This window comes from Triturus cristatus, chromosome 1_2 (assembly GCF_964204655.1).
Source record: "Triturus cristatus chromosome 1_2, aTriCri1.1, whole genome shotgun sequence".
Classification (NCBI taxonomy): domain Eukaryota; kingdom Metazoa; phylum Chordata; class Amphibia; order Caudata; family Salamandridae; genus Triturus; species Triturus cristatus.
In genome coordinates this window covers 449105240-449130229 of record NC_140580.1, presented here as the reverse complement: position 1 = coordinate 449130229, position 24990 = coordinate 449105240, and the positions used below count along the sequence as shown (strand labels likewise).

Below are 24990 nucleotides of genomic sequence, written 5' to 3'. Positions count from 1 at the left end.
TTAGGTTATAGTAACTTTTTTTTCCAATTCAAGATATTTTAAACACCATCCATAAACCTAGAAAGTGCTATTAAAAACATAAGTGCTGTCTATAAAATACAAAAAAAAACAAGAAAAAACCCCCCAAATCTCCCTTACATATAAGAAGCTTGTTAATAATCGCATGGATCCGATGCACAAACTTAGGGAGAGATGGGAGGCGGACTTGGGTGCGGTTGAGGACGATGACTGGCGTGATGCTTTAGCCTCCCCCAGGGAGGTTGCCATTCCCATGCGGTTATGGCTTATCCAGTTGAAAATTCTTCATAAAGTCTACTTCGATGCCAAACTCCTATTTCGACTGGGTAGGCGCCCTGACCCGCTTTGCCTCAAGCACTGTAACCAGACAGGTACCTTTTTCCACATATTATGGGACTGTCCGCAGATTCAGCACTATTGGGACAGGGTCACCCGACAACTGGTGAGAACATGTGATACGCCCATAGAGTTATCTCCCCAACTCTGCATTCTCAACATCAGGGAGGCCACAGACCTCTCCCGGGCCGAACAGGCTTGGGTCTCGATGAGCTTCATGATCACAAAGCAGAACATCGCACAGAAGTGGGGGGTGGATGGGGTCCCGCTAATGAGTGACTGGGCGAAAGATATGGACAGTGCAATGATCGCAGAAAACATTGTGTTTAAGGGTCGGGGATGCCCCAGGAAATGGACCATAAGTGGGGACGATGGAAAAAGTACAGGGGGATATCTGTATCTCCCCTACGATTGAACTGAGGCGCGAAAGATAAACTGTTGGACCAGTTGACAACTGAGATGGTGTCCCCACCACCTCCTAGCTAGCCAATACAGGACTCCTAGACCTATATTATCTGTTGTGTCAAGATTAACTGTTCTCTATCAGCGATGTACCCCAATGCTAGTTGGTCTTTGGCCAGAGGCCGTGTATCTCTCATGTTTTTGTTCAAATGTAAGTGAATTACAGCTGCTGATAACATATGTGAAAGGTGTAATTGTGGGAATGATGACTGATGTATACCAATGCACTGTTCTTGAAAATAAAAATTGTTTTAAAAAAAATAAAAAGAACACTGGTAAATTGCTCTAAGGTATACCTTTATATATTATCTTAAAAGAGTATCCTAAAAATCATAGAATAAAAGAACTGACACATATATACCACCAGTGTTCCCTGTAAGGTGCGCTCCTGCGCACCCGCGCACCTTTAAGGTACCGAGCGCGCACATGTTCGCGCCGCCGCCCGCTTTTAAAAAGCGAGTGGAGAAAAACGCAATTTCCCGGTTGCCTGAGGCCTTTGTGAAAGTATTCCTGTTAATCACAGTGCCCGTCATGCGCTGCAATTAACAGGAATCCTTTCACAAATGCCCACAATCAGCTCTCAGCCTCTCTCTATTGAGAAAAGACATGCATCAAGTCCAAAAGCTTTCGGACTTGCTGCATTTCTTTTCTAAATACAGCGCAGCTGGGTGCTGATTGTGGGCCATTGTGAAAATATTTATGTTAATTGCAGCGCATGACGGTGCTGCCATTAACAGGAATCCTTTCACAAAGGCCCACAATCAGCCCCAGCCGGGATCCATTAGAAATGCAGCAAGTCCGAAAGCACAACGTGTAAAGCACATGTCGTGCTTTTGGACTTGATGCATGTCTTTTCTGAATAGAGAGAGGCTGCGGGCTGATTGTGGGCATTTGTGAAAGTATTCCTGTTAATTGCAGCGCATAACGGACACTGTGATTAACAGGAATTCTTTCACAAATGCCCACAATCAGCCCGCAGCCTCTCTCTATTGAGAAAAGACACGCAGCAAAGACAAGGCAAAAGATAGCGATAAGCCATTCTTTTCTTTTTTTTCCAAGCTTCAAGTTTATTTATTAGCATGGTTAATTAAAACCTGTGCAACATTAAAGCCACATTATAAAAGTCTGTTAGTCTAACACCATTTCCACAGTAGAAAGGTTCCAAAAAATGGGCATTATTATTGGTGGAGATGTCTTATATGCAAAATAGCAAAACACTAAAAAAATGCAAGGTTCCAAACCCAAGTGCCTGCCATGATTATTTACATTACAATATATGACCACCTGGCACACATGCAAAATTAGCAAACTATCCGTAAAGTACATATTTTCACTTCAGAAGTACAATTCTAGTAAGCCACTTCAGGTCAATCTAACATATGTGCAAATAAATTACTCAAACCGTCCATTAAGTGCATTTTCGGTTCGAAGGTGTAATCTTATTAAGCCGGTCCAAGTTTTCCAGCATGGATAGCCTCAGCTGCCATTCTTCATTTTCTATGTAATTAAGGAGCCTCAATGGCAGTCCTTTTCTGCAGCACCCTTTGTGTAAACATTAATATTCATCTGGCTTAAGTGCAAAAGTGGCCCAACCGTCCTTAAAGTGCATGCTTGCAGTTGGAAGGTGTAATCTTAATAGGCTCCCTCCAAGTTTACCTGCACGGATGGCCACAGCTGCAATTCTTAATTTTTATGTTGTTACGAAGCTTCACATAGCAGCCTTTCAGTGCAACTCCCTTTATACAAATATTCAACAAGTACATCATTGTTTGCGGGGGCAGTCTAGCGGCTAGTGCCCCAACTTGTGGCGCTTCGGTTGTTCCACTCCTACTGACTTGCTTAGAAACTACCCTAACATTTTGTGAAATTTCCCTCTAGTTGTTTTCTAGTGGATTTATACCAGATAACCAGGCGCTTGGCTCTCATTTAATTTAATTGTTCACAGCTGATTTTATTCATAGATACTGCCATGTTGTGGTTGCAATAAAAAATACATTTCGATGTAATCAGCACCACAAAGGATTGCTTGAAATGACAAAATGCCTTTCATCCAGCGTCCATTTCACCTGTCTATTCATGCTCCCATCCGTCTGTCTTTTCATCTAATCCATCCATCCATCCTTCACCATTCTATCCATCCACCCATCCATCCACCGACCCATCCATCCATCCATCATTTCACCCACCTTTTATCAATCACCCATCCTTTCACCCTTCCATTCAGGTTTCCATCCATCTATCCGAACATTCATCCTTCAATCCTTTCTTACGTGCACCCACCCATGCAAATTTAATTTACTCTTCCATCTCTGAAACCTTTCACCTTTGTATCCATCCTTTTATTGACCTCTCCTTTTTGTCGCGGTTTCTTCCTTCTGTTCATATTTCCTATATTTAATTCTTCCTTTCTGCCCTCCCTTTCTTTTTCCCTCTATTTTCCTCATTCTTTCTCCATCTGTTATGGTTTCTCCCCCGCATTTAGAAAAGAAATGCAGCAAGTTTTTATATAGTGCGAACTCAACCCAAAAGTATTGGATCGCTTGACACGATTTAATATAATATTTTTTTTGTATGCATGGGGAGATTAATTGATTTGCCCAGAATCACAGGATGTTAAGCTGACCAAGACTCAAAACCCATCTACTAAATCGACAGCTCGAGCATTAAGCCACAACCTCAACCACAAGAGTTTAAGCATTTTCAATATTATAGACAACTAGATGCAAAAAAACAACTATTGACAAAGCCAATAGTCTTGGCTTCTTGTAGGTGTAATGTTACTTGTATTGTATATATGGATGCAATGACAGAAGCAGCAAAATATCAGCCGGGTGGCACACTATGCGATGCACATATTTTTAGCTTAATTACTTTTAAGCCAAACCCTTAATTGCATCGGTTACGCCCCTTTGAAAGATCACCGAGGTTTTTCATCTCACTCAAAGCCCTGGTCTACACGCGCGGTCAGGTTCTTGGCACACATAGCCTTTGCTGCAGTGCACAGAGACCTTACTCTGCCGCACACAGAGGAAAATAATTGGAGGGAACATTGTATACCACTACTAACACTCGGCACCAAAATATAATCAGACTGGCAATTCCCTGAATCAGGTAAGTATGTTCTATTACATAAAGTCAGGAATGGCTGAAGGTGTCACAACTGGCATGTTGCCACTTAAAACCACGTAGTATTGTGCCCCATAAACAGTTATTTTGTGCATGTGTACTTTAAAATTTTTTTTTTATATAAATAGACTATAAGATGTAGGACTTCACTCAAACCAGGTCAGATCTTAACCACATGAAGGCCGTCATACACATGCTGTAGTATCTGAATGCCCAACATCGATTTAGAAACTAAACAAAGGAATTTAATTAACCTACTGCACTGCATTAGTAGTGGGAACATTTTAAACGGAAACAAAATTGCCGTTTCCATCGTAAATTGGGTGTGGTGGCAAGTATGAGCCATATCAAATTGAGTATCAGATAAGACAACCAACAGACAACAAAAACATGTAATCTGACAATGAAAAACTGACAAACTCAAACTATTAGTCTACCTGAAACTCACAGAAGGCTCCAAGAGACCTGCAAACTGCCCTAAAATTACCTTGTCCCCTTCCTCCTGGCCCTTAAGAGAGCCACAGTTTGCCCACAGACACTTCCAGAAGAGCATCAAAGACCATCACGATGCCTCACAGACCCTCAGACATCTCCAAATGACAATCCGAGACCGTCATCTCACCGTCTGACAACTAGTTGCCCCTTATAGGCCCTCGTCCAACCTTTAGACACCCACAGCTGCTCCTTAGGCAGACTCAGTCTGCCCCTAGAGTGGTTTTGGGACACCGGAATGCTCATAATCACCTGTAGACAGCGATCTGAGACAAGCTCTGCGCTGGCTGATTGCTTACCAGCTGTCACCTCAGGTGGTCTTTCAACATCCCAGCAAGCCCTGAAAAGACCCTCAGCCAGCCTTCAAAACCTTCATCTGCCTTCAGCCACTCCTTGTCCCTCCTAGCTTTAAGAGATCGGCAGCATACCTCTAGAGACCTTGCGCAGCCATCCCTCCACCTCCATTCTAGCAAGTAAAATTTAATTAGCAAAATGAAATCAAAATCCAATAAGGGAAACTAAAGATATGGATTTATTTTTAAGTTTTAAATAGAAATAACGCCAAAAAGCACAAAGTGTCAATGATGGTCAATGGTTGTGTTCGAACAAGACCTAAACATTCGGTCTGTATAAGAGCATGGGTTGGATAAACTAACCAGGTTCACCCTGGTCGTAGATTTTACCTTCTGACTTTATAGCTTCAAGTCCCAATCCACCACAGGAGTAGACTTCTAAAGCACCCAGGACCTCAAGAGAGGCACTTGGAGATTCACAGGGTGACAGGCAGAGGCCAACTGGAGAGTCCAGTCCAGGTCCAGTTGCCAGTGGTCAGTTGGAGGAGAAGGACAGCCTATTGTGTTTCGGTAGCATAAATATGAGGTCAGCCTATTGGCCCCTGCAGTCACTACTTTGTCCTGGGTACAAGAAAAAGAACAGGTCCAGTCATAAGGGCTCTTCTCAAGTCTTACACAGCAGGTCCAGTCCTCTTCTGTTCTTCCACAGATCCAGAAAGTGTTCCGAAGTGGGTGCCTGAGCCTGGAGATGCCTCATTTATGCCTGGCACAAGCTAGTAGGTCAAAACGACACCTGGGGATGCCGTAACCAAGGCTAACCCTATCTACTACAGGCATGTTCAAGGTGGCCGAAGTCTTTGGCCACACTAGGCTTGGACTTTGAGGGCTGGGGATGTGTGTGGGGAGTGAACTATGGTAACCCTAGTGGTCTCCCACACTTAACACTAAAATCCAGTTTGAGGCAGGTCCTGTACCCACAACAACGTCAGAGGCAGATGTCTGGTAGAAAAGGGCTGAGTTTTCAGCAAACGGACAGGGTATTCATACAAATTGTTTGATACCCTATCTTTTTCGCTTAAAGTGTGCATTGAGTGGTATATGTAAACCCAGCAGACCTGTCAAATAGGCTTTGAAACTATAATGTCGAAACGAGGCCCACTGTGATGGTGGCCTGCCAGGCTCAGGGAAGGGGGGACAAACTAAGGGCCATGACCAAGTGTCAACTAGCATTTACCTGTAACCTGTACCAGGGGAGGCCTCTTTGAAGTGCGTCCTAAAGGTCATAGGAAAACCCTAGCATATATGTCAAGCAGGAATGTGACATTCCAGCAGATTTTGACACTTTAATATCAAACAGAATCCTCACAGCCCCACCCGGTCAGCCTATTGTTTGCTCCTGGGAGCAAGTTCACACCTCATTCACACCTATTCAAATTCGAATTACTGCCTGGCAGAAGTGGAAGATTAAAATGCAGATTTAGATTACAGGGACTCCAGGAAGGACAAACGTAACTTTCAAAAAGTTCCCTTTCTAAAATATGTATTACATACGGACAGCACCAGTGAATGAACTTGTAATTTATATTCAATACATCCACAAATTAAATTTGTAGCCGTTTCATAGGAGGAGATAACATTGATTACACTCAATATTGTATCCTAATGTTTTCCTACGGAACAGCCACCCTGCTATAGTGAAACATTAAACTGCTATATGTCCTCCTTTTAAGTACTATGCACTCTGCCTTATGGACAATAAGGCCTACTTAGGGGTGACTTATTAATATATATATATATATAAAAAGAAGGTTTTAGCCTGTCGGAAAGAGCACAGCCAGGCTACAAAGTAAAGCCCTGGAGACATGCTTTACAGTGCACCAGCAGTGGACGGCACAATGAGTGCTGCAGTCCACTGGCAGTATTTAATTTAAAAACCTTGGGTACACTTGGTACCATATACAAGGGACTTCCAAGCAAATTAAATAAACCAGTAAGGTGTATACCAATGTTAGTAAGTTAAAAGGAGGAGCACAAGCACTTTACCGCTGGTTAGTCAGGGTAAAGTGCACAGAGTTATATAGTCAGCAAAAATAGGATTCAACAAAAAGGCAAAATAATCCAGAAAGGGCAAATTTCCAACAAGGACGAAATAAGAAACTAGAATGGTTTACTTCTTGAGAGAGAAAGCAATATTCTGCCACCCAAGCAATACAAAGAAAATAATTGTAAGCAGACACTCATGCAATGGGTTTATTCAGGAGGGGGACAGGAGACAGCTGCAAAAATCCCTCACTGAACTTAAATGAGAAACTGAGCTTTAAAATGGTTTCCAATCCGGAACGAGGTAGAAATGTGCCCAAACAATGAGGATTTTGATGTAAGCATGTTATAAAAGAATCAAGTGGCAAATAATATCATTATGACATGCCTTGCACTTTTCCTAAAGCTGAACACACAGGTTTCCCAAAAACATTTGTTTCCATGTCAAGACTAAGGCATGGAATGGATACACATGTACAAACATTTTAAAATGCAACAAATTAATGGCTCCAGAGGCAGTACAGAATTTCAGAGGTTGTGCAGTTCCCATTCAGATGCCTGTTCAGGCCAACCTTCAACCTAGACACAAAGCAGAAACTAAACAGTTTTTAACAGATGCACTGCATGCAATTAGAGTAACAGGAAGATGGGTGTGGTTACATTTTAGCAGAAATAAACTTACTGTTAAGTGCCATTATGTTTTCGGTTCCAGGATGATGGAAATTAATTCCCATGCGCCCTATAAAATAAATGAGTTTCATTAGGCAAAATATTTACAGAGTTTGGATTCAAATTTAAAATGAGTGTAAGAACACACTGCTTAACAGTTGCAGTAATTTCTTAACCAGATTGAGCAATTCTCAACGCACAAAAATGTAATTCAGAATTGCCATTATGTATTCCGATGCACTCATTGTGATCTCTTGTGAGTCACATGGGAAGTGTGGAGACTAAGGGGCAATTCTTCCCCCTACAACTCAGAAGGGTAGGCACAAAGCTTTGTGACCGATTATGTGGGCACGCATCATTGAACGGTCAGCAGCTGCCAAGGACAGGCAGTAACCTCTTGTAAAGAGTAGGTCATCATTATTTGACCGCTTAGCCTTTTGATTCTGCAGGCTGGGGACATTGGAAGGGGAAGACAGGATTTCCACGGACCACAGCTTGCCAAAGGCTTATTTTGTAAAAAGGTAAGTGTCGGGACTCAAAGTTTTGTTCAGAAGCCTTCATCTGGCACTATCGGATATCAAGGGTGCCAAATACTATGGCTGCATAGTCTTGATTCAATTTCATCAGTTGCGTCGGGCTCTACGGGGCGAAAGGGCATCGACCCATTGCCTCGCTCTTCTACTACTGTTTGGCATGTTACAGCTTTTACAAGAATGGATCAGATGTTTACACGTAAAAGCTGTAATATTACCTTGCCATCAAGAAGTGTGATCCACAACCTGTATGTTTCAGGAGGGTGCTGTTACGGCCTGCCTTCACACAGAATATGAAAAGACAAATGCTAATTACCAGTATGCATCTGTTCCTGGCAAGTAGAGCTGTAGATCCACACACTTAGCATAGATCGCCATCTGGTGTTGGGCCCGGATGTTTGCACTTGGTTTTGTCCTGGAAAGTCTTTGGAAGTCACAAGGTAGGTGACTCCTCCTTTGGATCATAGTGCGCATGGGCATCGGCTCCATCCTCAGATTGTTTTTCGCCGGCAGGGAAATGGTGGAGCTTTGTAAGAAAGATGCCCATGTATGCTGTATCTAAATAAGATGGTACTGGAACAGATAAAGGTAGCCGGGGAGGCGGGCGGGCCTGTGTGGATATGCAGCTCTACATGCCAAAAACAGATGCATACTGGTAAGTAGCATTTGCCGTTCGAGGCATATGAGCTGCAGATCACACACTTAGCGTCGCCGGTATCTGCTGCAGTAGCTTGAAATAGTATTTTGAGAACAGCCTGGCCCACACTAGCCTGTTGTTTTGTTTGCACATCTACACAATAGTGTTTTGTGAATGTGTGCGGTGTAGACCATGTAGCTGCCCTGCAGATATCATCTAAGGGAATGTTCCCTAAAAATGCCATAGAATCCCCCATCTTTCGTGTAGAGTGGGCTTTTGGAGGAACAGATAAATTACATTTTGCTTTGAGGTAGCAGATTTGTATGCATTTAACGATCCATCTAGCTATCCCAGACTTTGATATGGGGTTGCCTTTGTGTGGTGGTGAGAAAGACACAAAAAGTTGTTTGGTCTTATGAAAAGGTTGTGTTATCTCGATGTAATAAAGCAATGCTCTTTTAACATCTTAAGTATGAAGAGCTCTTTCGGCGACTGTCTGTGGTTGCGAGAAAAATATGGGCAACCTCACAGACTGATTGAGGTGGAAGGGAGAAATGACTTTTGGAAGGAATTTAGAATTTGTTCATAGAACAACCTTATTATGATGGATTTTCAAAAAAGGTTCCTGGATAGTTAGTGCTTGTAGCTCACTAACTCTCCTAAGAGAAGTAATATCTACTAGGAAAGCTACTTTCCATGTTAAGAATTGTAGCTCACATTTATGTAGAGGTTCAAAAGGAGGGTCCATTAGTCTTGTGAGAACGATGTTTAAATTCCACACAGGTGAGGGTGGAACTCTGGGAGGAATTATCCTTTTAAGGCCTTCCATAAAGGCTTTGATGGCAGGTACCCTGAAAAGTGATTTGTTGTCTATTTTGTAGGTATACTGCTATGGCAGCAAGGTGCAGTCTAATAGACGTATAGGCTAAGTTGCACCTTTGGAGGGGCAGAAGGTACCCTATGATGTGTTGGATAGACACGTCTAGGGGATTGATGGTGTGGTTATGACAATATATCACAAATCTCTTCCACTAAGCTGCATAGCAGGCTCTAGTGGTGGGACGTCTAGCTTCTCTAATGACGTTCATACAGTCAGGGGGAAGATCAAGGTAACCAAACTCTAAGACCTCAGGAGCCATATAGCAAGGTTGAGCTGAGCTGGGTCCGGGTGTCTGATCTCTCCACGGTTCTGGGTTAAGAGGCGTGGTGAGAGGTGTAATTTGTGATGTGGAGCTACGGACAGTTCCAGTAATGTGGTGTACCACGGTTGTCTGGCCCAAGTTGGAGCAACTAGATTGAGAGTCAGCGAGTGTTGCTGTAGTTTGCACACCACCAGTGGAATGAGTGGGAGAGGCGGAAAAGCGTACGCAAATCTGCCTGACCAATTCATCCATATCGCATTGCCTTTGAACAATAGGTGTGGATATCTGGCGGCGAAGCTTGGGCATTTGGCGTTTTTGTGGGTGGCGAAGAGGTCTATCTGTGGTTGCCTCCACATTTGAAAAAATGGCTGAAGAACTTGCGGATTAAGTTCCCACTCGTGGATCTGTTGTGTTTGATGACTTAACAGATCAGCTATGGTGTTTTGAACTCCCGGGACATGTTGGGCTAGGAGAAATATATTCTGAGTTATAGCCCATATGCTCTGTGCTAGCTGAGAGAGCTGCAGAGAGTGTGTCCAGCCTTGTTTCTGTATGTAGTACATGGCTGTCATGTTGTCTGTGTGGACTAAGACAGCTTTGCCTGATATTTGCTTTTGGAATGCTTTTAAGGCTAAGAATATGGTTAGTAACTCCAGGTGGTTGATGTGGAGTAACTTTTGTTGAGGTGTCCATCTGCCCTGCATGGTGTGATGTAATAGGTGAGCTCCCCAGCCGGAGAGCGATGCATCCGCTGTCATGACAATTTGCGGAACTGGATCTAGGACCGGTCGCCCTTTGGAAAGGTTTTTGGTGTTCCACCACTGCAGAGAGCGATGAGTGCGACCGTCTACCAACACCAGATCTGTTAGCTGACCTTGAGCCTGGTTCCATTGGCGTGCTAAGCACTCTTGTAGCGGACGCATCTGGAGTCTTGCGTGAGGCACTATAAATATTCAAGAGGCCATCATCCCTATAAGTTGCATGAATACTCGAGCTGGAAGGGAGCGTGCAGGATGAAATTTGGGGAGGAGAGCCTGCATGCTTGCTATCCTGGCTGGAGTGGGATAGGCTAGGCGGTTGAAGATGAGACTTGGTGTGGTTTACTGTGAACCCCAGGTCGTTGAGTAGTTGGATTGTGGCGTGAGTGAGGTGTACACACTGGTTGTATGAGCTGGCTTTTATGAGCCAGTCGTCGAGATATGGGAAGACATGAATGTGCTGTCTTCTTAAGTGGCCTGCTACTACCGCTAGGCACTTGGTGAATACCCTTGGTGCTGTTGTGACTCCGAACGGGAGTACTTTGAATTGATAGTGCTGCCCGTTCACTACAAACCTGAGATACTTCCTGTGAGCTGCGTGAATGGGAATATGGAAGTAGGCGTCAATGAGATCTATGGTAGCAAGGAAGTCGCGTTGTGAAAGAAGGGGAAGGACCTGCTGAAGTGTGACCATGTGGAAATGGTTTGAGTGTATGTATAGGTTTAGGGGTCTGAGGTCTAAAATAGGTCTCAGAGAGCCGTCCTTCTTTGGTATGAGAAAATACAGGGAGTAAACTCCCATGTTTTGTTGGCACAGGGGAACCAGTTCTATTGCATTTTTTTGTAGGAGGGAGATTACCTCTTGCTTTAGCAGTGATAGATGTTCTTGTGACATTGGACGCTGTTTGGGTGGTATATTTAGGGGGGTAGAGGTAAGTTTGAGACAATAACCTGATTGAACTATCTGTCGCACCCACCTGTCTGTGGTGATGTTGGTCCAGACAGGAAGGAACTGTTGTAGTCTTCCCCCGACAGGAGTGGAATGGTCCGGGGAAAGCAGAGGGAAGTCATTGGGTAGGGGTGGAGGCAGAGCGGGTGTTGTTAGTCTTGCCTCTGCCCTTGTTATTGTTGCCTTTGTAACCTCCTCTCTGGTAACCTCTGGTAAAGGTGGACTGGGTGGGAGCCTTGTAAGAGGTGGAGGGGTTGTCTGAAGAGTAGCCTTTAGAGTTGCCTTTGTAGGAGGAGCGACGAAAAGAACGTCTGGGAGCTTGCAATTGCAAGGCTCCCATTGATTTGGCTGTGTCCGTGTCCTTTTTCATTTTCTCCAGGGAGGAGTCTACATTAGGGCCAAAGAGGTGCTCTTGGTCGAATGGTTGGTTCAGTATTGAAATTTGTACCTCAGGCTTAAAGCCTGAAATGCGTAGCCAAGCGTGCCTACGCAAAAGGACTCTTGTATTTACAGCTCTGGAGGCGTTATCTGCCACATCGAGCACGCAACGGTTGGAGGTATTGTTAATTAGTTTACCCTCCTGTATGAGGTCGTTGGCTTTGTTTTTGTATTTGTCTGGGAGGTGTTGCAATAGGGACTCTAACTCATCATAGTGTGCCCTATCGTATCTGGCTAGCAGGGCCTGAGTGTTGGCGACGCGCCATATGTTAGTTGCTTGTGAGGCTGTTCTCTTGCCGGAGACATCCAAGAGTTTAGACTCTTTGTCGGGTGGGGCTGCGTTACCTGATGTGTGAGAGTTAGCTCTCTTTCTGGCATTGGATGCCACCATGGAGTCTAATGGAACATGGCCCTTAATGTAAGCTGGGTCTGTAGGGGCAGCTTTGTATTTTTTCTCTATGCGAGGGTTGATGACTCGAGCCCTAACAGGATCTTTAAATACATCTGGAGCATGCTTAATAACTCCTTTGAGCATGGGTAAAGTAGATGTGGACCTTTGAGTGTTGTCGAAAGTGTCCAACAAGAAATCCTCCTCCACGGGGTCTGTGTGTAGTTCGACACCGTAGTACTGGGCAGCTCGGTGTACGAGCTGATTAAAGCCCATTGTGTCCTCTGGTAGGGAAGGCCTAGAGGGGTAGATGTCATCTTGCGGAAGAGTATGGACATCAGGTGTATTATAGTCATCCTAGGGGTCAGGGGAATCGGGAATCAGGTGGATTGGGATCCCCTAGTGGCAGATGGTCCGGACCCCCTCAGTGTCATCAGAGGTGTCATCATCGTCTACTGGTGTAGGAGTTGGTGTAGAAGAACGAGGGGGAGGAGGAGGTAGGAGGTAGAGAAAGGACTCTAAGAGGAGATGTAGCAATGTCCCTCTTCTTAGGTGGAGGAGCAGGTGTAGGCTTGTCCAGTGGTCTTTACCTGGAACTTAGTGTCAATTGGCCAGTTTTAGGGTCTTTAACCAGAGTTTTTTGTGCAAGGTCTGGTCGAAAAAAACTCTTCTGATAAAGGTTGGTTTTTCGGCGCCAAGTGTTTCGGTTCCGAGGGCTTTTTCGGCACCGGCTCCGCAGTGTCCTTGGGTTTGGACCCGTGTTGTTTTGCAGTCTCTCTATGTTTTTTCGGTCCCGATGATTTTTTCGCCTCCGAAGAGTGTGAGTCCGAACTCTTGGGGAATGGCTTCTTGGTCGGCTCCGAGTGTTTTTTCAGTGTCGGCGTGTGGCCGTGCTTGTTGTTTTCATTTTGATGTCGAGGGCTTTGAGGTGGAAGTAGCGGTCGACACGGAGGAGGAGGGCGGTTTCTTTTTTGGTGCCGAAGATGGAGTTTTGACACCGGAAGCAGGCTGACTTGAGCCCGAGTCGCCTGAAGGCTTGGTAGGCTTCTTTGCCGGGCCTGAGGGCGGCGCATGGGAAGCGTTGTGTCAGTGTGCACCTGGGCCCGAAGGCAAAGGTGTGACCTAAGCCTTTTTTGTATGGAGGGGGTCGGGGTCGACGTCGTTACTTACGACCCTCTGCCCCGGAGTGATTTCTTCGATGGAGTCATCGGCTTCGGAAGCACTGATAAGGCCTTCTTCGATCCGCTCCCGCTCCGGTACATCGATTCGATGCCCTCTTGGAAGATGTCGTCGGGGATTGCTGTCGACAAGCGAGCCATGGTCCTCCAAACTCGCCAATCCCGAATGGTCTTCTTGGAGCGGAAAGAGGCACAAGCTGGACAGTCTCTGACCTCGTGCTCCGGTGACAAGCAGAGGTTACACACCTCATGCAGATCAGTGTGGGAAAACTTCGACCCACATCCAGGACACTTCTTGAATGGCGTCCTTTCCATGAGCCAGATGCTAAGACCCAGGTAGGCCCGAAGGCCTTCGCTGACGACCGGAATCGAAGACTTTGACTTGGAGAGATGCGCGACGAGTAGGGTTCGCGATCGAGACAATACCGTAGAAAGGGTGAAGGACTGTGCGAGAAACACATCAGAGCACGATGGCGGAAAAAAACTATCTGAGGAGGGAGCCGATGCCCATGCGCACTATGATCCAAAGGAGGAGTCACCTACCACGTGACTTCCAAAGACTTTCCTGGACAAAAACAAGTGCAAACATCCGTGCCCAACACCAGATGGCGATCGATGCAAAGTGTGTGATCTGCACCTCATATGCCTCGAACATATATATCAGTCTGTACTAGTGTCACGCAGTGCAGCATGCCAGGCAATGGAGCTTCAGGGCTTGTCAATCACATGCCCTATTGTCCTATCAGAAGCTGAAAAGGAGAAAAAAGGTCTACCTTGGTTCCTTCAACCATATTCCAGTTTCTGATTAGGTGGATGCTCGTCGGCCTGTCTCTGGTATGGGGCAGACGGACGGGGAGTCGAAAATCGTAGGCCTGATCCACATAAATCTGTGTTCAGCAGCCTGATTATGAATTTTTGTCTATGTGCTGGGGAGTGCATGTGTCTGTAGGACTGTCTGTGTGCGTGCCTGCAAAGCTGCGTGTATGTATGTTTGCTTGTATGCCTAAGCGTGTTTTAAGTGTGTGTGTGCAATTTGAGCTTGTGAAGGTATTAGACTCGAGGGCTGACACGTCCTGAGGCGAGTGCTTTTAGGCTTATATTGGCCTCACCACTTCCAAAATACACCAGCTGTCACAGTGTACCTCATGGCTCTTTCATCCACCATCGGGCACTCCTTGCCCCTTTATCTCACTCTTGCATGTTCTTTTTGATCCCTGCTTTCTTTCTCATTATATTCCCGCCCTTCTCTTCCTATTTCTTTATCCCTTTTGAGTTTCTCTCTTCTAGTCTGTTGAGGAAAAATAAGTGCCGGTGGGCCCTACCTTCAACCACAGGCTCAAATTGAGCACTGCAGTCTGCTGTCCACAATGTCACATTCATAATTTTGTACTATCTGTATCATTGTGACCCCTAGCCCTCTAAAGTAATGTTGCCACATAGTGAATGCAATTGCTGGAAAATATGTTTACTGACAAGTTCAAACCTCCGTCCCAGCATGTGCAAATGTTTGAAAAGGGTGCAAGCCTATTTCAGCCCCGTTAAAAGTAAGGAATTTTTCAGCCAATGTGAAACTTCTGGCTAACAGTCCCAATAAGTATCTAGTATCCCTCACAACACACTGGTACTGTCTTCTTTATGCATGAGATACATGGCTGTCTACTCTGTTATCAACGGAAAGGTGATACACCACCTCATTTTCGGACTTGGGGCTCACTGTCTCTTCTTCCATATCCACTTATCTTTCACAGTACAGTGCATGCATCGGGCACTCATCAGTCCGCAGACATTTTCAAAGTCACAAGGGCAGCTTGAGAAAGCTTTTACCACTGCTTTCACTTAGTCCCTAGAACAGTCGCATTCTTCGGTGGGATTGCCTGCCTCACAGTCTATTCCAAAACCTTAATGTTGGTTACCGGGTAGTAAAACTGCCTCTCATTGGCCCTAACTGGTCAGCAAATGGAGACGGCTCGAGGAGCCATTCTGCTCTTCTCCAAGCTCCGCCCCCACTCTACTTGGGAATTTTAAAAGATCTGCTGCCATCCATTGCGGGCGCACCCATGGCCTATAATGGGGACATGATTTAAGCTCTTTTGTATGGCACCATTACAATGAAAGAGATTGAACTTGCTTGACTTGAATGACTTCTGCCTGCTGTTCAATTGAAGAAAAACCTCCTAGCATGTAACGGCTGGTAATAGGTAGGGCTGCAACTGAGTCGTTCAAATAAGCTACTATATTTTGCCAAATATAGTAATTAACAAGAACTCTACGGGGAGCATCTCCGCTACGAATAGATTGAACCTCCATGGAAATTTTCTTGCCCTCATTAAAAAAAAAACTGTACCCCAGACTGCTGAGATAGTTCAGAATAAAAGGTGCAACATGTATAGGAGCTCAATAAATCACAATTAAAACAGTATTCAATGTCTAAGGATTTTACAATTCTGGAGAAATCAAAGGCTGTATTCCTGTCAAATAGTCATTCAAAAAAGGAGCCATTACATTATGTGTGCCAGAACATGAACCAAACCAGCCGAGAATTTGAAGGATTTAAAGTTCTGATTCTCTCAACCCCTCTGGAACTTTGTCAAATTTTCCTGATTTGTCAAACCCTTTCCTTTACACCAAAATTATTTTTCTATATCCTTTGTGGCTAAAAGTACAACAATAAACAACTCAGTGATGACCATCTTTGTGATGAAATTGTCAAATACACAAATTAGTCAAAAAGAACAAAGAATAGAAACACCATTAAAAGGAAATTGCTTTACTAATTTCTGTGGTCTGCTGTTTACATTTGTAGACCAATAAACCGGTTTAGCAACCCAAGCAATAGTATGTGGCACTGAAATTTAATATAATCTGCAGATTTAACAGTGCACACTGTAAATTAATGAATACCAATGATTTAGAGAATGGGGCATCACCCGAGTTCCATGTAGACTGACAGTCATATTTTACATTAGGTTAACAAATTAATAAAAAAATATATATATTGTTAACGGGTGCGTTGCCGAGTAACCCAATTCCTGCCTGTTAGATGCTTACTAACAAGAATGGTATTTGTAAAAAAATGGGACCAATCCCACAGACTTTGATCAACCTAAACTAATAATGAGGATCAATATGCTTGCTTCATATGTTTATATTGTCTGTATTTAAGGGTTAGCTACTGACTGAAATATTCATATAATTGAACATGCTCCAATTATTCTTTCTTAATTACAGCTAATTATTTTACTTATCTAGTATGAACATTTAGCGAACAATCTCTCTTTAACCAAACACTACGTAAGGGCAATGAGACAAGCTGAGAGCTTAGTTCAGGTTGTGTCCGCCTGTGTGGAATATCCAGAATTCAAATATGAAAATCTTCTGATAAAAATAAGAGAGTCTGGTAACATTGTCAATGCAATACATGTGCGAAGTGCTTAATGTGTTGACATTCTGTCAAATGTCCTTTGTCAGATAGCATTAAATTGTGCTTGTAAAACTTATTTGAGCAGGGAGAAGATGCTAAGATGTCAGATATAGGTAATCAAACTTAGGTTTTTGGTAAGCCTGACAAACTACAGCACACTGCGTTTTGAATATTGTGTGTGAAAAACACAAATGTACTACACAATCACGGTCTGTCGTCTCATTTTAAACCGGTAGTGTTTTTAGTTTATGCTACTTCCAGAAAAGTTAAGTATTATGCTGTTCTTTTCATATAGAAGCCAGCTGGTCAATGGGAGCGTTTGGGCCTCGTCCTGCAGTCTAAATTAAGCCAGCAATATAAAAATGCTGCCAGAGAATGATTCAAGGCCTTCGTGACCGGTGACTGAAAGTCTGCATGTTTTAACTGGTAGCCGAGGAAACCAGAAACTTTCAAAGTCTGACAGACTGTTCTATATCTGTACATGTATGTATGAACTCTATCCTACATGCACAATGTAGGCCTATGTTTTCAAAATTTTACTAGCGGGAGAAACCACCCTTTTTGAACCCTCTGGAAAAAGGTTGGGCTCTAACGGTCCACTCCTCTGAAAGTTCAGCAGCCACTTCTGAAAATTACATCCACAAGATAAAGCTGAAATTAAGAACACCTGCAGGCACATTTAAGCTGACTAATGTCGAAAGACTTCTGTGGACCATACAAAAACTTTGCAGAGGGATTAGAGCCAGCCCATTGATTACCTCTGGTTGACTTTGACACTCATTTGCATGCTTCTTATACAACTGCTTTGCAAACAAAGGACTGGCCATACGGTCCTTAAATGTGACTGGCCTTTCTTACAAAATCAAGAAGAAGAAGATGCCTTCATACTTAACAACCAAAAAATTCTACATTGCTCTACCTAAAAGAGACCTATCTTTCAAAAACTGAATAGGAGAAATCAGAACATGAGTGGGTCTGCAAGGTGGTCTCTTCCCCAGGGTCAGATGATTATTTCCTTGTAAACTGAACTACTTTCCCTAAAGTTCTTGACTGTACTATAAGCATAAGCAGCGTCTCAGACCACTCACCAGTATACATACCAGTATACCTACAACTTCCAATAACAAAACTACAAACCTGACAGATAATACCCATGTACAAATTACTCAAGGATAAATTGCAGATTATACTTCCAGAGTATCTAGAACTTAACACACCGGTTACTTGACCTCAACGGTTATGGACAGCAGGAAAAGCATACATATGATGCAACCCATTAAGAGACTCCTTTATGGCTCGCAAAAAGGCTGCAGATGAGAAACTTACATTGGGGTCTAAAATATCCACCCTGCGGAAGGATTACCAACTACATGCCACAGAAGATAAATGGAGACTTCTGAAAAATAAACAATTTGAGTTGAATACTGTTAGACCTGACCGTTTTGACAGGTTTCTCCCCAATCGTTTTGCCTTTTGCCTTCTATTTTTCTGACCTTGTTTTTGTTGGCTATAGGATTCTGGGCACTTTACCATTGCTGATCAGTGCTAAAGTACATATGCTCTCTGTGTAAATTGTTATTAGGATTGGTTCTCCCTGATTGGCATATTTGGTTTACTAGTAGGTCCCTAGTAAAGTTCACCAAGTGTGCCAGGGCTGGTAAACCAAATGCTACTGCAGCACTGATTGTGCCACCCACATGAGTAGCCCTGAAAAGATGTCTCAGGCCTGCCACTGCAGTGCCTGTGCGCAGTTTGTGTACTGACATGTCGACCTGGCAAGTACACCCACTTGCCAGGCCCTAACCTTCCCTTTTCTTACATGTTAGTCACCCCTAAGGTAAGCCCAAGGTACCTCTGTGGGCAGGGTGCAGTGTATGTGAAAGGTAAGACATGCCCTGATGTGTGTGGCATGTTCTGATAGTGAAATTCTGCCAATTTCGTTTTTCACTATTGCAAAGCTGTTCCAATAGGATAGAATTGGGAGTTTGCTTATAACATCTTATAAACAAAACTACCCCTGGGAACAAGGTAGGAAAATAAAGTTTAGTACGCCTGAACTCAGAATCTAAAGATGCATCTTTAGGAAAGGTGATTTCTACATTCTGTATTCAAAAATACCACTTTTAGAAAGTATGTATTTTCTTGCTTAGCCATCCTGTGTGCCTCTGCTGGGTGGTGTATTGACTGTCTGGCTTTGGAGTGACAGGGGCTGGGGAGGTGCAGTGGCTCCAGAGAGTCTGGATGACTCAGCACCAGGCTGAATAGGCCTGGTCTGCATTTGGAGCCGTGGGAGGAGTAGCACCTGCACCTGAATAGGGCTGTGCCTGATTTCCACATGATGGCTGCGCCCCCCTGTGTGTGTCTGGGGCCAGGGCTTACACTTACAATGGGGAATGTTGTGCACAGTAAGGAGATTTTTAAGTGCCCCCCAGAACTGGTTTGGACTAGGCTCAGAGCCCTGGGCCAGGAGAGAACAAAGATTTACTGTATAAAAAGAGGGGCCCAGACCCCAGACATTTAGATTATCCCTGGAATTCAAGAGGACCCTTTGCCAAGGAGAAGATCTGGAGAGACTGAGGAAAAGTACTGCCCCTCTGCTGTGTGGGGTTGGCCTTCAGGTGCTGTTTCTGCCAAGGAAAGGAGAAGGAATTTGCTTGTGTGCTGTGTCCTCTGCTTGAAGGAGATCTCAAAGGGCCTGTGTGTGCTGGCCTCCTGTTATGAAGTCTCAGGGACACAAAGACTTCATCCCTAGCTCCCCTGAACTCTGCTACTGTGAATTCTGATCTGCCAGGAGGTGCCTGTGCCAGTATTGGACCTCTGGAAGTTGTTGCTGCTGTTTGGGAGCTGGAAGAGAAAAGGAACTAGAAGAACTAAAAAACACGATGCATCGCTCTTCTTGCGGTTGTTTTTCTGAGCCATCGCCACTGTGCAAGAAGAATTTCCATGCATCGCTGTGCCGCTACGAAAACCGATGCAGCGCCTGTCGCCGCTGCAAGAATCAACGTATCGAGGGGTCGCGGCTGAAGAAAACTGACAGGCTGCCTCATCGATTATCAACACATCCCGGATTTACACGCATCGCACCTGTGTGACAAGTTTTCCCGACGCATCGTCTGCTGACCGGAACCGTCACGAAGAATCGACTCATCACTTCCCCCTGCAGACCAGATTCGACACATCACTTCTCCTGCATGCAGCAGAACTGTCCAATCGCCTCCCCAAGGTCTCAGGAACTGAAGCATCTCATTGTTTTTGATGCTTCTTCACTCAGCAGCTGTTTGGCCTTGTGAATTTCGATGCAACTACAAGTACTTTGTGTAAAAGTTACGCATCCATAGTTTTCTATGGTACAAGTTCTTGAAACCTTTTGAAAGTCATATTTTTAACTGGGTAACCGGTAGTTCAGTAATTGGTCAGTCAGTACTGGTAGTGTCCTGGCAGGTGCCGTTTCATCAGAGCCGAGTATTCCTTCCATTCGGGTGCCTCCATACAATTCCGCTTCGGAATCCCTCCATGGTCCACGTTTTCCGAGCAGAGTTTGGTCCAGTCCACGTTTTCCAGCAGCAGCGAGGTGCGTGGAGCAGAGTGGAGCGAAGGTGAAGGCTGAAGGCTGAAGGCTGTGAGGGCTGTGAATGGAAACGGCCGAACGGTCGGGGAAATCACCGAGTCGAGGCCACAGAAGCTGTCACCGCAGCCGCCTTGCTGCTGACTGTTGAGCCAGTTGCAACCACGGCATCGGTGAGCTACGCAGCCTTCTACTACAGCAGCGGCGGTAAGGCTTTACCCACAGCAGCGGCAGCGGCAGGCAAGGCTCTCCGGTTTAAGATCTGCTTGGATCTGCTTGGGTTTTCTGTGCCGGCGGTGCGGTTGGAGCCGTCGACGTTTTCTCATCACAAGGGGCGCACTGCAGAGCGGAGCGGCAGGGGAGCAAAGGAGCCCCCGTCCCCAGATGTGAAATCACCCGATGTGGTGAGCCACAGCGAAGTTGGCAGCAAGCTGAGAGAGCTGAGAAAGCCGCGAGTGTCTTGAGTGTCTTGAGAGCTGCGAGCAGAGCAGGATACAGAGGAGAGAGGTGAGCGGAGGTGAGCAGAGGAGCACCCGTGCCGCGTCCCGCCGTGCTGCCGCCCAGGTGAGGGAGGTCTGAGGGAGGTCAGATTTGGACCGTGCTACCGCCGGGTTCGAGCACAGAAAAGGTTACGCCAAAGGAGGAGGAAGTGGCAGAAAGACAGCAGGTGGTCACGGCCGGCCTCACAAGTCACCACATTAGTCTGCACTTGATTGCATTAGGCTGAGCAGCAACCCTGGCGCCCTCTACCATTAGCAGGTGGTGAGTGGAAAGTGGAAAGGGGAGACAAGACTGGAAGAGGCGAGGGAAGCGAATAGAGCGAGGGGTGTTTTATCCACCAGCACTCAACCCCACAACCCCTTTGCCCCGTGTGTTGCCGGCTTTGCAAGCTCCTGCGACATGTGACTAGTGACCAGTGGTCTGTAACAAGCAGAAAGTGGCAGAAAGGTAGTAAAAAAGGAAGTTGAATTTGAAGTTGATCTGTAGCGTGGGTAGCGGGCCCAGCGCTTCATCCACCTTCCCGCTACACTTTCCGCTACACTTTCCTGCCACACCTGGCCCACCCAAGAGGAGATCTGGCAAAGTGAGGGCTCCGGACCCACAAAAGAAAAAGAAAAGTAGAGGAAAAATAACCACCGTTAACACAGACTTTGAGCCTGCATCAGATCTGTTGTTGTGTGATCCAGCATTCACAATTGACAGCACGCCCCAACCTACCTGTAAGGACCCTGATAGGATGTACTGTAATTCCTACAGCAAACAGCCCAAGATAACGTCAAAATTCACTTTCTTAAAAGATGCTGGTTCAGCGATCTTTTCAGGTAACACGAACATCGCTGGCCTCCCAACCCCCCTAAGTCCCCTGGTGACAGTCATCAAGGGAAGCTCAGTGGCAAACAGGGGGTCTAGGATCTTGCGAAGTAGTTACATGTCACCTGGCGTCACTACTAATCCATCAGAGGAAGCACTTAAGTCCTCCCTAATGGAGCAAGGGTGTCAATATAACTTAGCACCTTCTTACGTCGCCAAACCCAACGCCGCACATAAGTCACTGGACTTACAAACAGAACCAACTGAAGAACGAGAAGAAGAGGAAGCAAACAAATCCTCTCCAATTAACCAAGTGTGTCAAAACAACTCCGCACCTATTTACGATATCAAGACAAACGTTGCATACAAGTCACTGGACCGACAAGTAGAACAAATGGATGAAAAAACAAGTAATTTGGACGATTCAAATGAACTTAGCTACTCGCAAAATAAAGTTAAGTTCAGTATTTCGCGCAGCGAAAACGGCGAATCTTCAAACCACCTCAAAATGGCGAGTTCCACGGCGTCGAGGACGGAGGGAGTACTTACCACCCCCGGGGACGGGGCAATAGATTCAGCCAACCAGGATAAAGACAGAGAGAGGAAAACAGACACCACTGGAATTATAGAGGACGTTTTCGAGGTAGATGGCAGCACCAAAGAACTTTCCTACTTCGAGTCAAAAGAATGGGAAAACATGCTGCACTCATATGGGAACCCCACCTTCGGACACCCGCCTCCTCCAGCATCTCCAATGCAGGACAAGTGCGCGGGCCCTTCACAAGAAAAGGCATGGGCCACCGCCCTTGACATTCTTCAAAAATCAGCCGACGCCATGACTTATCAGGCGAATAAAATGGACATCCAAATCAGCCTTCTAAACACTCTAGCTGTGTACATAGTCAAAATTGACGACAGGATCTCAAACTTAAACAGCCTGATAAAACGCGCCCAAGAAGCGGCAGACCGGCCGCAACAAGGTTGTGACTGTATACCAATAGTTGAGAAACTCAGCTCACTTCCAGGGATAATGGAAAAGCTAGTGGAAGATCTTAAAGAAATAACAAAAGCCAAACCCATACCTGGAAAAGGTAGTGTCGCTGACTTGGGAGACTCCTGCGAAGATCCACAAGTATTTACAGCTCCCAACTCAAGACTAAGCGGGGCTGAACGGATCAATTCCCCCCCAACCCCAAGTCTTCCCTGGGCTCGTGAGCCGTAAGAGGGCACAACAATCATCTCCGGTTAATAGCAAAGCAAATTCTTCCTGCCTTACTTCAACAGAAAAAGAGCAGGGAGAATCATTGGGGAAGGGAACGAAACAAAGGAAGCGGAAAGGACGAAATAAAATGAGAAGGGGGAAACAAGATCTAAGCCTCTACCCTATGTTCAATTCTCCTAGACGGCCGGCCGCCACAGGGGTTGACATTCCAAAACATCCTGCCACGTCACCAACCATAAGGGAAGAACAACCAATTACGCCAGACATTAAAAATAGGAAGAGGGGCACTGGTCCACCATCAACGGAAAAGGACCCAGCAATGTTACCCGCAGGTAAAAGGGTGCACAGTGTGACAGAAGTGCAATCCACTAACATCCACCTGGCTCCCCCAAACATACCTATTAAGCAGATCACCACGAACCAAAGCCAAACAGCCTGCTCTTCGACAAATTCTCCCGGTCATATCATGTCCTCAAACCAAGCTTTTACAATCAGCCACGCCAACAACCAACAGGGCGCATTTCCAGCTAGTTGCAAAGGGGCCGTTGGTCAACGGCAAAATGAAAAAGTAGTAGGAGCACCACATGAAGACCAAGCCACGAGTCCTCTGCTAAAAGCAGATCACACGTGTAGTGCACAAAGCATAGAGGCAACCCCAAGGACGCTAATTACAGCAGCGAGGGGGGACGCCTGCTTCACTTATTTCTATCCTGAATACCAGTCAAAAGGTAGCCATGACGTTTTAAATCGTGGCAACATCATGAAGCTGATCCAAGCATCAGGTCTGTCAAAACAAATAACCACTCATGACATAACATCAATAGAATTTATTGCACCGAGTCCGGGCCAAACAAACGAAACAACAAAGGTCACCTGGAGCTCAGCAGAGGCAATGAACAACATCCTAGGGCAAACAGACACCTTCAAGCAATGGGGTATACAGATAAAACCGGGCAGGGTAACGGGTTATCCACACATCCTACAGGCAAGCCACGGCGAGGAACTCACACGCCCAGGGAGGGGCGCAGTATATTCGGTCCTCAGGGGTGCTCGTAACAAAACTCCCACCCCTGCTTATAAACAGAGGGAACAAAGAGATGACGGCCCTACACCACTCAGGGATCCGGAAGAGGCCGCAACATGGTCATGGTTGGCTGGTACACTGAACACAACTCGCCTTTTACGATGACAGACCAACAGGGAATACCGCCACGCAACGACTTCCCTAAGAATTTGTTCATGGAACATCAACGGTCTAATAAGCAAACTTGAGGACAACACCACTATTTCCTATCTCCAGGAATTTGACATACTATTACTACAAGAGACATGGCTTTTTGAACCGCAGCACATAGAATGTTTCAAAACTCACCACATTCCAGCCCTAAAATTGAATCAGTTGGGAAGAGGAAGCGGCGGCCTTACAATCTACATATCAATCAAAAACACAGTTACCTCTTGGGACTTTCTGGGCTCATCACATTGTCTCCAATGTGTGGGAATTTCTTAGATCCTTAGTAATGGCCAACACCGGACCTTGATCTTAATGAACGCCTACGTCCGGCCAACTACAGCATCAAGGCTTTCCTTCATAGATGAAGTGATTTCGACAATAGTAAGAGTGAAAACAGGACCCTCTGATCCAGAAATCTTATTAACAGGTGATTTTAACATGTGGCTAATGTCTGATTTAGAGAAAAACGAGGTCACCAAATCACACGACAGCATTTGGGAGATACCACCGTTGGCCCATCCAGGAAGGCACAAGAACGACCCAAAGGGACGATCCCTTCAAGGCAATCTTGAAAATTTGGGCCTCAGAACACTTAATGGTCGTTTTCCCTCAGACAAGCCTCCTGGTTTCTCCTACATATCGAAAAAAGGTACCTCACTAATAGACTATACATTCGCTACCCTCTCTCTTTTTCAACAAATAACGGATTTCAGTTTAGGGAGCAGAACTGAAAGTGACCACTGCCCCCAAGTAATATCGTTGAGGACCAGGGTCATGC

The 24990-nt window shown here is 45.3% G+C and overlaps 1 protein-coding gene across 9 annotated transcripts in view; it reads right to left on the bottom strand.

Moving 5' to 3' along the window:
* Positions 1-24990, bottom strand: part of CPEB3 (cytoplasmic polyadenylation element binding protein 3) — a 675133-nt gene that overhangs the window by 385745 nt on the left and 264398 nt on the right. For all 9 annotated transcript variants that reach the window (XM_085606164.1, XM_085606161.1, XM_085606163.1 and 6 more), the window contains exon 4: positions 7450-7506. In XM_085606164.1, coding sequence (XP_085462290.1) covers positions 7450-7506 — 57 coding nt within the window. The remainder of the gene's footprint in view (positions 1-7449; positions 7507-24990) is intronic.